Source organism: Sciurus vulgaris, assembly GCF_902686455.1.
Source record: "Sciurus vulgaris genome assembly, chromosome: 14".
Classification (NCBI taxonomy): Eukaryota; Metazoa; Chordata; class Mammalia; order Rodentia; family Sciuridae; genus Sciurus; species Sciurus vulgaris.
This window is the reverse complement of record NC_136475.1, coordinates 30,880,457-30,893,279: the sequence shown is the minus strand read 5'-3', so window position 1 is coordinate 30,893,279 and position 12,823 is coordinate 30,880,457. Positions and strand designations below refer to the sequence as shown.

Genomic DNA, 12,823 nt, shown 5'->3' with positions numbered 1-12,823 from the left:
AACAATTAGTGTTTCATTCTTTGGTTACCTGTGGGGGGAAAAATGTGTGTGTGTGTGTGTGTATATATATATATATATATATATATTCCACCCTAGACTGAACTAGCTTGATAAGGGGCATTTGGGTCAATAACCTCTAATGTACAAACTCCTGAGTGGCTAAGTAGACCTGGGAAAGGGGCATGCCCACTAGGCAGAGGTCTGCCATGGAACTCCCAGACTTCTCTCCCCTCTCTCTGCTGCCCTCTACCACCATACCACAGGGAAGCATAGTGGGAGGGCTGGGCAGAGATGTGTGGGCATCCCACATAAGCTGATAATGTGACATACCCTCAAACCAATACTTTTAAAATATCAATTCAACAATTGTTAAAGAGTGACTAGCTACAAAGATAAAAAGAAAAAGAGCACTGGATCAGTTATATCCCAATCCTAGATACTTCCTAAGCAAAACTGAGCCTTGCAATAAGGGGTCTCACCCTTCATCAAAGCAAGAGTACTGACCTGTTACTACATGAGCAAGCTTCTTTGGATGTCTCTCCTCTGTGAAGCTTAACAGCCAATCTTCACTTTCTCTCTTGCTGTGCTTTAGTCTTCTGGTTATTCCTCCAACGTACCAAGTTCATTCCCAAGACCTTTGAATTTCCTCTCCTCCCCCAACTCCAACCCCATAAGGAGCAATCTTCCCACAGATGTTTATATGTTTCACTTTACTTCATTCAAGTCCCTGTTCAACTGACACCTTTTTAAAGAATATTCCTCTGGCCAGCTAAGCTACACACACACACACACACCCTTCCTGCCCTATTTTTCTTCATGGTATCTAATATTATTTGCAGTCGTATTGCTTTATTTGTTTATTGTCTTCTCCATTCAAGTATAAGCCATAAAAGCAGGTAAATTATCTCTTTTCTTGATGGCACTAGTTTCTGGCTCATAAAGGCACCACTTCAAGCACTGCTTGAATGACAAACTAAATGAAAGAATTAATGAATAAGTGAATGAATGACTTGACAGTATTCTTTCTGAGAAGAATTAAATTCTCATCAGTATAAATTTTCTCTATTCATTACAGTTATAGTGATATAACCCTTTTGTAGGTCAGGGTCCCAGGAAGGTCACCACTTGGTTCATTCCTGCACTCACTTCTTTGCACTGAGTCCATGAGGTCATAGCCACCACTGCCCCTGTTACCTCCTTTCATGGGCTTCTCCTTTTTCCCATGGTCCAAGTACACTCCACAAATGAGGCAAATGTGCTCAGAAAGACAAGCTGGACTGACCCAATATTGTGAACTGTTGGAGATTATCTTCATGTTACGCTAATTTAAGGACCATGGTTGAATGACTCTACATAACTATTCCTGAGCAAGCTTCATCTGCTGTGATTACTTATCCTAGTTAACATCCTGTAGCTACTTCTGTATTCAGAGAACAGACAATGCCAATTGTAAACTGACCCAGGCAGGCTAAGATCCAATGACTCCATAGTCTCTGTAGTAGTCCTTAGCGGGTCACAGAGCTCTTTTGAGAATTTGATAAAAGCTAAGGTCTATTCCCTTCCCCTCCCCATACAAAACTACTTGATGAAATTGCATACAATTTTCGAGGGTTCCCAAAACCCAAAAAGCCCACCCATGATACCCAAGGACAGTCCACATGAGGGTCATTTGGAAAAGAATAGGTCTAGTGTCTAGGTTAGGACCTCTATGGGACTGGGTGAGAATGCACAGGAGCTCCACTTTTCTAGATCTCTATTTGAGATTTTACGTCAAGAAACAAATATGAGGGCTGGGGAGATAGCTCAGTTGGTAAAGTGCTTGCCTTGCAAGCACAGGGCCCTGGGTTCAATCCCCAGCACTGAAAAAAAAAAAAAAAATAGAAAGAGAAAAGAAACAAATATGGCCATTGTATACACACATAGAGAATTCTATTTTAAACATACTTCAATTATGTAACCCTGTTTTGGGGATTCCTTCTGAGAGGGTCTGCTTTAGGTATTGCCTGACTTTCAATCATTTTTGACTTTCTAAATTTTTCCCATTATTGTGACCCTTTCACAAGAGCTTTAAAAGCTCTCAATGAAGGATGTCACTGCTGTGGCCACAGGGAGGCAGGGTAAGTCCAAAATCAGAATGTAAATGCGGACTGCCTCTGCAGCAGCAGTAATCCAGGCTTTCTTCGTTTGGCACAGCCACCCAGACATGACCACAGCTTCGTTCTAGTAAAACTCTGCTATTTCATGCCATCAGGTGGACTCATCTCATCAGGCACACAGTGCCTACTCTCCAGCCAATGTAGGAGACTTCTCCTCTCTAACCCCCAAGTTTAACACATGTAGTTGTATATGTGATGAATACCATAATAGGGTTTTGTGTTGGGTTTTGCTCATTTGTTTTGTACTGGAGATTGAACCCAGGGCCTTCCATTCTAGGCAAGAGCCCTAACATTGAGCTATATCCCCAGCCTTGGGATTGGTGTTCTTATGTTTTGGTAGTTGTGGGGGAATGAGCAGAGGCCAAAGGAAGTGGTAGGGAGCAGGTACAAGGTGGTATTAAAAAAAGAAAAACATATTCTTATTCTATAAGAGTTAGCTAATCATTTTGTTGGTGAGAGAGAAGGAAGAAAATTATATTTGTTGGACCTATTATGTGCCATTCTTAGATATCATCTCATATTTTAATGCCTCATGATAACTAGGAAATAGATTGTACTATCCCCACTTGGCCCAAAACTACATAGCTAACAACTTTCAAAGTACAATTAAGCCTGGTCTTTCCACTAAATCCCACTGCCTTTCATAAACTCAGGAAAAGAGAATAAAAGTCCTTAAGAAATAATAAACAAGTGTCATTAATATTGCCCAAATGAAGCCCACAGATATCCAGGTGCTAATTAAAGCCAAAAAAAGGAGAATGTTTTCAGTCATTACTTCTGGACAAAGTCAGTGCTGAGTTGAATGCTGGAGGAGGTGCAAGCCACGGATTGACAGAGTAATAAAAGCACTAAGGAAGGAAGGAAGTCATGTGACAAAGAGACTAACTTAGCTAAAACAGAAGAGTTACAGGAAAAATAATAAGAGCAATTGTTTGACTCAACAGATGCTTGCTAAACTTTAATTCTGTATAAGGCACTGAGCTGGGGAAGAGGGAGAATGCATAAAAAGAAATAATTCCTATGCTTCAAGAGTTTAAATGAGAGAGATCAAATGTGTTCTGAAATAACAACAGTACCAAGGTAAAATGTAATGTTAACTATGTATACTGTGAATGTAAACCAAAAGCTGGGGAAATATATCCTTGGAGGTAGATCAAGACAGTCAACATGAAGGAGGTGGCATTTGATCTTACTCTTGAAGTGTGATGGGAAACTAGAACCTAAATAGGTAGTAATGAGGAAAAATAACCTAGGCCATCACAAATGAAGGGAAGGGTATTTGAGGAATAATGAGTTACACCAAGTGGTCCAGGATGAGTAAGTGACAGCAATAAAGCATATGTCTCTGTAGCAAAGGAGGGATCTGAGAAATCATGTTTCAGAAAAACTAAACCCGGAATCATATCTAAGTATTGGAGAGGAAGAGAGGGAGTTTGCTAGGACAACTCAGAAGCTACTGCCATAACCTAGGCACAAGAAAATGGAGCCTGGACCAGTGACAAAGAAAATGGAAAACAATTCTCCCTCTATAGTGTCCTGGTTTACACATTAGTCTTTAGAGTGAATTGGTATGGATAACGTGAGCCCGTCCCAGAAAGACACTCCCTTCTGAGACAGCAAAACCTGAAGCCCAGCACCTCCATGGAGATTATATGAGAATTTTTTTAAAGGAAGAAGTGCTGTTCTTTGGCTCTTCCAAGAATGTGTAGGTTAAGAAGTCAGAAAGAACATCAGGATTGGGTTATTTGTATTCTTAGTGTAAAGGTTTTTGAGTTCTTTATAGATTCTGGAGATTAGTGCTTTATCTGAAGTATGAGTGGCAAAGATTTTCTCCCACTCTGTAGGCTCTCTCTTCACATTGCTGATAGTTTCCTTTGTTAAGAGAAGGCTTTTTAGTTTGAATCTATCCCAATTATTGATTCCTGCTTTTATTTCTTGGGCTTTGGGACTCATGTTAAGGAAGTCTGATCCTAAGATGACATGAAGATTTGGACCTACCTTTTCTTCTATAAGGTGTAGGACCTCTGGTCTGATTCCAAGGTCATTGATCCATTTTGAGTTGAGTTTTGTGCAGGGTGAGAGATAGGGGTTTAGTTTCATTCTGTTGCATATGGATTTCCAGTTTTCCCAGCACCATTTGTTGAATAGGCTATCTTTTCTTCATTGTATGTTTTTGGAGCCTTTGTCTAGTATGAGAAAACTATATTTATTTGGGTCTGTCTCTGTGTCCTCTATTCTGTACCTTTGAGCTACCTGTCTATTTTGGTGCCAATACCATGTCATTTTTGTTACTATTGCTCTGTAGTATAGTTGAAGTTTTGATATTGAGATACCCCCTGCTTCACTCTTCCTGCTAAGGATTGCTTTAGCTATTCTGGGTCTCTTATTCTTCCAAATGAATTTCATGACTGCTTACTCTATTCTATGAGTTATGTCATTGGGGATTTTAATTGAAATTGCATTGAATTTGTATAGCACTTTTGGTAGTATTGGCCATTTTGACAATATTAATTCTGCCTATCCAAGAACATGGGAGATCTTTCCATCTTCTAAGGTTTCTTTAATTTTCTTTTTTAGTGTTCTGTAGTTTCTCATTGTAGAGGTCTTATCACCTCTTTGTTAGATTGATTCCCAAGTATTTTTTTTTTTTGAGGCTATTGTTAATGGGGTGGTTTTCCTAATTTCTCTTTCAGAGGATTCATTAGGACCAGACTTCCTTAACATGACTCTCAAAGCCCAAGAAATAAAAGTAGGAATCAATAATTGGGATATATTCAAACTAAAAACATTTTTCTCAGCAAAGGAAGCTATCAATTATGTGAAGAAAGAGCCTACAGAGTGGGAGAAAATCTTTGCCACACATACTTCAGAATGGAGCACTAATCTCCAGAATATATAGAAACTCAAAAACTCTACACCAAGAATAAAATAACCCAATCACAAATGGGCTAAGGAATGATCAGACACTTCACAGAAGATCTACAAGCAATCAACATACTAAAAAATGTTCAACATCTCTAGTAATAAAAGAAATGCAAAATCAAAACTACACTAAGATTCCATCTACCCCAATTAGAATGGCGATTATTAATAATACAAGCACAATAGGTGTTGACAGGAATGTGGGGGAAAAAGGGTACACTCATACATTGCTGGTGGGGTTGCAAATTAGTGCAGCCACTCTGGAAAGCAGTGTGAAGATTCCTTAGAAAGCTTGGAATGGAACCATCATTTGACCCAGCTATCCCCACTCCTCGATTTATACCCTAAAGGACTTAGCATTCTACAGTGATGTCAGCCACATCAATGTTCATACCTGCTAATTCACAATAGCTAGATTGTAGAACCAACAAAGATGCCCTTCACTGATGAATGATAAAGAAACTGTGGTATATACACATGGAATATTAGCCATAAAAAAGATTAAAAATTATTACATTTTTCAGGTAAATGGATGCAGTTGGAGAATATCATCTAAGTGAGATAAGCCAAATCTCAAAAAAAACCCAAGGCTGAATGATTGCTGTGATAAGCGAATGATCATACATATGGGGGGTGGAGGGAGGCAAGAATGTAGGAAGGATGGGGGAGGCGGTGGGGGGAAGGAAAAATAACAGAATGAGACAAACATCATTACCCTATATACATTACACAAGTGATGCAACTGTACTTGTGTACAACCAAGAAATAACAGTTGTACCCCATTAGTGTACAATGAATCAAAATAATAATAAAGTTTTAAAAATAAAGAGAAAGAAAAAGAATGTCAGGAACGTTGATGAGTTGTCACAGGAGACTAGTTGCCTGACTCATCTGAGAAGTGTGACCCAGCATTTCCTTCATTCAGGTGCCTATTCTGAACAGGTTCTTTATAAGTTGATTTTGTCAGCACCCTCTAGAGATGTATTCACCTTCTCAAGCTCAAGACTAATGGGTAAACCAGAATATTTTGGAGAAAGTAGCATGACCTCCATAATCACCAAGAAGATCAGAGGCGACACATAATCTCTACCATTGGAACACATCCCTGAGCCTGCAGACCTTCTCTGAACCACACTTAAAGGGGCCCTGCTGCACCCCTTCTCTGTGCTCATTTCTGACCAGCTTTCTCCCCTTCCAATGGATACATTCATCCTCTAGATATACCAATACCATCAATAAGGCTACAGCCAAGTCTTGCTCTGGTCAATAAGACATCCTCCCTTCCTAAGGGGACTGGTTTTCATTGACCTCACCATTCTGTGTTGATTTTTTAGTTTCACTATCTGAGGAAACCCCTATTTTTCTTATTTTTCTTATAGATTTTTCTATTTTTCTTACAGACTCTTAGTAACCTATAACTGTGCTTTGCCCCCTTATATTGTCCATGATAGGAGTTTCTAATCTTCTGTCCTTTACACTTATTTTCTCTTCTCCAAAATTCTGTCATTCAAACTCTAATTTTATCCTCCCTACTTCCAGAATTCCATTTCTTTAATTCTATAACTGCTTCTTGTGCTTTAGTAACTATGTTGCCTCACTGAAGAGAAGCCACATCATTTCCATCCTTGTTGCCCAAGTCAAAGTCCAGGCAACAGCCTTGGAAAAATTAAATTACTTCTTGTTTTGCCGTTGACAAAATAATATTAACATAATTTTTTTAAAGGATGTTTCTCTTTATTTCAAGGAATGTTTGCCAATGTCTTTATATTTAACATCATACTAACCTAAAACAATGGGACAGATGAGACTTTGGAGAAAATGGTCAAGAATAATGTTGCTTTATAAATTCCTAAAGGCAAAGAGTGTCATTTATGTCTGATGGAATGAAAAAAATAACCAGTTAACTAACGAATCCCCATAATTATCCATGAAAGGGGGTAGTTTTAATCCTTCTGGTCATAGAAAAATGTATTTGGTACCCCTGTTGAGCCACAGGATAAAACATTAATTATGACATGAAGTCATTTAACTCTTCACACCTCTCCTGTGTTGGAACCAACATGTTGGACTGAAGCCCCTTTGTTCCCTGTTAGAGTCTGCCACCACTACCTACTTGTCCTCAGGAATGTTGTTCTAGAAATAAATCAGCCTTCTCCCTTGGATTCCTGAGTCTTACACAGAAGTTAATTCATTAGAGCAACTGATTTTTCTTAGACTCTTTGTAAAAGTATTTCAGAGTCCCTCATGATGGAGTCAAGAAAGTCGAGATCCTCTTGTTTCTTTCCAGCTCTTGCATCATTTCCTCTGTCTATGCTTCCTCCACCACCTTATATTTTACTTGCACTAACACCCTTTACCTGCAAACCCAGACACCAATGCCAGAGATAGTGCTGCCTGAAACCAGAAGTACACCAGCAAAGCTTCATTACCCCACCTACCCAGCACCCTCATTCAAATTTGGAATTAAATCACATTCCACCTGGCCAATCCCATCTTTTTGCTACAGCCCAGTGGTTCATCTTTTTCTCTTTTTTCTCTTAATTTTTAAAAATTAGTTCTCATAACGAAGTCATAATTACACTTTCACTATAAAATAATAGCATAAAGCCAAAATCCCTTATTAACTATTTAACTTGCATTTCTGTATAATTTTTGTCCTTTTTATATTCTAGAATATTTTCAGACATGATAAATTCACAACTACAATAAAATTCAACGAAGGTAGAAGTATAAATAGTAAAAAGGGAACATATCTCAGAGCCCTGCCCCACTTCCCCTCCCTATCTACTATTAACAGTTTGATGATAGCCTTCTAGATCTTTGTAAAGTACACTACATACATATGTATGTACTTAGGCAGATGGTTTTGTGTTGGTACAAACTGAATCATATTATATCTGTTACACAACTTTGTTTATTCACTTCATTTATTCACTAGCTTTCCACATCAGTTCATTTAACTTTACTTTAACAGCTGCATAATACTCCATAGTTTGAGTGTACCATAATTTACTTAAGCATTCCCTTATTGATGGACATTGGAATTGCCTCCTGTTTGGGTTTTGATTATTTGTTATGACCAGTAAGCATGCCCTGAACATCTTTGCATATATCTCTTTGTGTACTAAGAATTCTTTAGGCTAGATATCTAGAGATGCAATGAATGGGTCAAAAGATAAGTACATTTGAATTTTATATTTTTTTAAATTTATAGTTAAAAAATTAAACACTTTAACCATTATTTCCCTGTCTTCTGCAGAGAGTTCTATCCTGGGAACTGACATTGACCTTCAGACTATAGACAACGAGGTTATCAGCATGGAATTTTTCTTCAAAGCCTGGCTGCATAACAATGGAACAGACCAAGAACACATCCATCTCCTTCTTCCTTCACAGTGTTTCAGCAACATTTCCAGTGCCAGGGATAATCCAAGTACACAACCCCCAAAAGATATACCTATAAATAGTCTTATCTAGGATTAGGACTGTAGTTCAGTGAGTCATCAGAATACAGAGTAGTTGAGACTTAGAGATTGGATGAGGCTGTCCAATTTTGGCACAAGAGTAAGAAGAGAAGTTCTAAAAAGTAATACAGTTAAAAAGCTAGGCCTAATTAAGCCCAGATAGTAAGAGCCAGTTAGTTTATGGGCAAAATCTTAGATATCTCAATGATAGGTCATTGCCTACACAATTAATCATGTATTTTTCTCAATATTCTCATTTTTAATGTGGTAGATATTATTGGCACTATAATTTGTGTCATTCTAGTACCTCAATATCAATAGGACCTGTGGCAAGAGATAAAGAACCAATATTAAATAGAAATCTTTTCTCTAGGCTGGTACAAAATTGAGAAAACTAAAGCAACTCCAAAGGCAAGCCCTAAGGAGAACAACTAGTGTTCACAGACCATGTTCCCAAGGCAGTCTGGGCAATAATTGAAATCAAGAGGTCACTCCAGTGTTCCAGGCATGCCAACAAGGTCCTGGATATTGTTCTGGCTGATCTTGGTACTTAACTAGATGGTAAATGAGGCCATTTCTATTCTCCTAACGCCTTTGAGTTTGACTCCAGGCTAGAGTGGCAGGGCCTGCAGATGGGCCAATCAATACAGTCACTCTGAGCTTGGGAAAGCCAGTCGCTTAATGCCCAGGTTCTAAGGGAAAGGATCAAGTGGGTGAGAGTCTGTGCTCATGTTTCTCATTTAATAGAACATTGGTAGTGGCTACAGACATCACTGAGGGTTGAAGTTTGAGTTGGATGTGATGCTTCCTGAAGCCCTTCTCACAGGTTCTGACATGATATACTGGGGTTTCTATCTCCTCTGAAGGCTCTTTCTTGACCATTAGCAGTATATTGAGTTTTTATGTTTGTTCTCTTTTCTTCATCTGTAATAGAACTCTGCTATGACCATTGTTGCTTCAGGACAGGGAAGAGCCTTTTGGAGCTATAATTAAGTAAGATAATGGTTTCCCAAGACCCTTTCTTGCTAGGGATAGCCATCAGAGCTCTGCTTCCCTCGAGGTAGCTGGTGATTTTGTACAGAAGCTAATTTATAATTACCATTATTGAGTCTTCTTTCTGTGCCAAGCAGTATGGTAACTCCTTTCCTCGAATTATCCCTTTTCACATTTATATGACACAATGAGCAAATGCTATTACCATATGTCATTGAATCTAAGATGATATTGATTATAAGATACATCACTATTTTATGTACCACTGAGAAAGAAAACATGCCAATTAAATATGACACCATGCTTTCTTGTCACTTAGAAGTATTATTTTATCCTTATTGAGAGAGTTCTTTTAGGTTAGAGTAGTAAATGCTAAGAGTGTCTGCCTGGCCAGTGGCAATTGGAAGACAGATAAAAGTATAAGAAAAAAATGTGCCTTCAAATCAATGAAGTATAATATTATCCCAGTTTTACACATGAGAAAACCGAGACAAAGAAATTAAATACTTTCCCAGGGGTGCACAGAAAAATTCATAGCAGAGCCACAGGTTGAAGCTAGACAATCCCAGGGCCCATTCTTTACCCTTAGGATCAGAAATCTGTATTTCATACATCTGACGATTCTCAGTTAAAAGAATCAAAATGCACATCTGTCTGCCTCCAGGGCTTGAGCCTTTACCCACCACTAACCTGCCTCATTCTAAACAACTCTGAACAAGAGAACTAGAGATTCACTTTTCTCATTAGAATTGCTGGGGCCCTACTGCAACCAGTCTTTTCTCCAACTGTTGCATGACATCTACCCATAATGCTGATCAGAATTTCTGTGGCTTCCCCCATACCCTTTTTCCAAGGTGTTCAACACCAGGGTCAGAGTTAGAATGTTCATACCCATCTTCAACTGTGTTTCAGAAATCTTCAAATCGTCAAAGGTACACGTAGAACTTAGTCAGTTGGTGTACTGGGGACATCCTCAATGGAACCCAGATATTCAGGCACAGTTGGGATGAGGTCTGGAAAAATTAGGCCCCCTTTAGGGTGATGTGATCTGACTGAGATTATAAACAACCACAATAAAGATCATACTGTACTCAGCTATTATGTTTTAAACTAATGCACTGCCTCACATGTGAATTTCTGGACTTGGGTCTTACTACAAAAAAAAAAAAAAAAAATGAAGCAAACAAAACAAAAACCCTGAACTCTCTTACTGTGGGCTCTTAGGAGGAGTGCTCAGCCCATCTTCAGGTGCTCCACTTAGAGGTCTCCCTCTGGCAAACAGGGCATGTCACAGATTAATGTGTTTTCTTATTATCTAGTGTGGACTTTGCCACTTCTGCACCTAAGCTCATGGTGGTGAGAAGCATGCCTGCATCTAGATTTAAGCCCTGCTAAGCAGTTTTTCCATCTTTGAAAAATTGTTGAGACTACAGTTTGGGCAGTCCTCAGCCCTAACTGCAATAAGAACCACGGGAGGGCTGGGATGAGAATGCACGCCCATAATCCCAGTGGCTCGGGAGGCTGAGGCAGGAGGATTGTAGGTTCAAAGCCAGTCTCAGCAATTGAGACTGAGAGACCCTATCTCAAAATAAAATATAAAAAAGGGCTGGGGATGTGGCTTGGTGGTTAAGTACCCTGGATTCAATCTCCAGTACTCCTTCCCCTGCAAAAAGAACCACTGAGGAACTTTATAAAAATATCTATCTCTGGGCTTCATTGCCAGAGATCCTGATTTAATTGGTCTGGGATAGGGCCCAGACATCAGTATTTTTCATAAGTTCTCTTGGTGAAGCTAGGCACAGTGGTGCACACCTGTAATCCCAGCTACTCAGGAGGCTGAGGCAGAAAGATCACAATTTCAAGAGCAGCCTCAGCAACATAGTAAGATCTTGTCTCAAGATAAAATATTTTTTTAAAGTGAGTGGGACCCGGTGCGGTGGCACAAGACTGTAATTCCACGGGCTCAGGAGGCTGAGGCAGAAGGATCATGAGTTCAAAGCCAGCCTCAGCAAAAGTGAGGCACTAAACAACTCAGTGAGACCCTGTCTCTAAATAAAATACATAATCGGGCATAATCAGGCTGGGGATGTGGCTCAGTGGTCAAGTGCCCTTGAGTTCAATCCCTAGTACCCCCCTCCAACAAAAAAAAAAAAAGAAAAAGAAAAGAAAAGAAGTGGGTGGGAATGTAGTTCAGTGGTAATGTACTCCTACACTTGATCCCAGTATTGGGTGTGGGGGTAGGGGGTTTCTCTAGGACAGTCTCATTGCAACCATCATTAAGAACTTCAGGTAGATGAACACAGCTGCCCAATACTAAGTACCAGGGACCAGAAATGGAGAAGTCAAGCACAGGGGAAATGAGGGGAGCTGGAGTCCTAGGAAAAGTCCCTCTTACTGACTTTCTGGACTCCAGGAGATTCAGGGCCAAAAGACATCTCACCTAGAATTAATATCTCTGTCTTACCCACTGGGTTCAGGGTCCAGTGAACACAGCTATTAGGTGTTTGTTCAAAGGCATGAGAGAAAAAGGGATTCCATGTATAAGTTAACTACCAGGTGAACTGGATATCTACATTGCCAGTGTTTTTTTTTTCTGCTTTTGTTTTTACCTCATTTTGCAGTTAGTCCAGTCATTTCACAATTCATTCTGATCAACTACCAGCCTTCTCACAAGTACTCAACATTTCTATGTTTATAAGTTTGCTGTCAATATTCAAACCAGGTATGTTTTATTGAGAAACTTTTTAATATCAAGGATTCAAGCCTAGTGAAATGGAACATTGAACCTTGAAACATGAGGATGTAACTGCTGGAACAGAAGCTAAATACAGAAGAGTGTAATACCTAAATGAATAGCTCATGCCCAGTTTCAGCCCTCCTCAAAACTGTTGTCTGAGGCTAGTAGGAGTGATGCTCCAAGGCCCAAAATGTTCTATAATCAGGTTTCTTTGAAAAATTAAAAATAAGCTATTTCAGGAACTTATTCCTTCCATACCCCTGAATGTCCCTAGAAGAGCCCACAGAGAAACAGTAGCAGTCATCTGACTGCCTGACTTCTGCTTTCCTGCTCTTCCTTCTTCTGGCCTGCAGTCTTGCCACAGGGAAGCTGCAAAGGCAAAATTTCCTTCTGTGATTGCCAAAGAGCCCCTGCATGTTTTGGCATCAGCTGCCCGCTCCACAGAGGATGCATGTTTCTCTCAGACTGGATTACAAGCCAGGTCTCTTGCTGTAAGACAATTGTTCAGCCAGCCTAGAAGTGAAACAAGTAAAAATCATGTCAGATTCAGA

General features: G+C 39.5%; 1 protein-coding gene across 1 annotated transcript in view; it reads left to right on the top strand.

Annotated features, from left to right (window-relative positions):
- M1AP (meiosis 1 associated protein) overlaps positions 1 to 12,823 on the top strand; it is a 116,445-nt gene that overhangs the window by 82,524 nt on the left and 21,098 nt on the right. Inside the window, exon 5 of the mRNA XM_079110408.1 lies at positions 8,338 to 8,511. Within this exon, the coding sequence (XP_078966534.1) occupies positions 8,338 to 8,511 (174 nt within the window). The remainder of the gene's footprint in view (positions 1 to 8,337; positions 8,512 to 12,823) is intronic.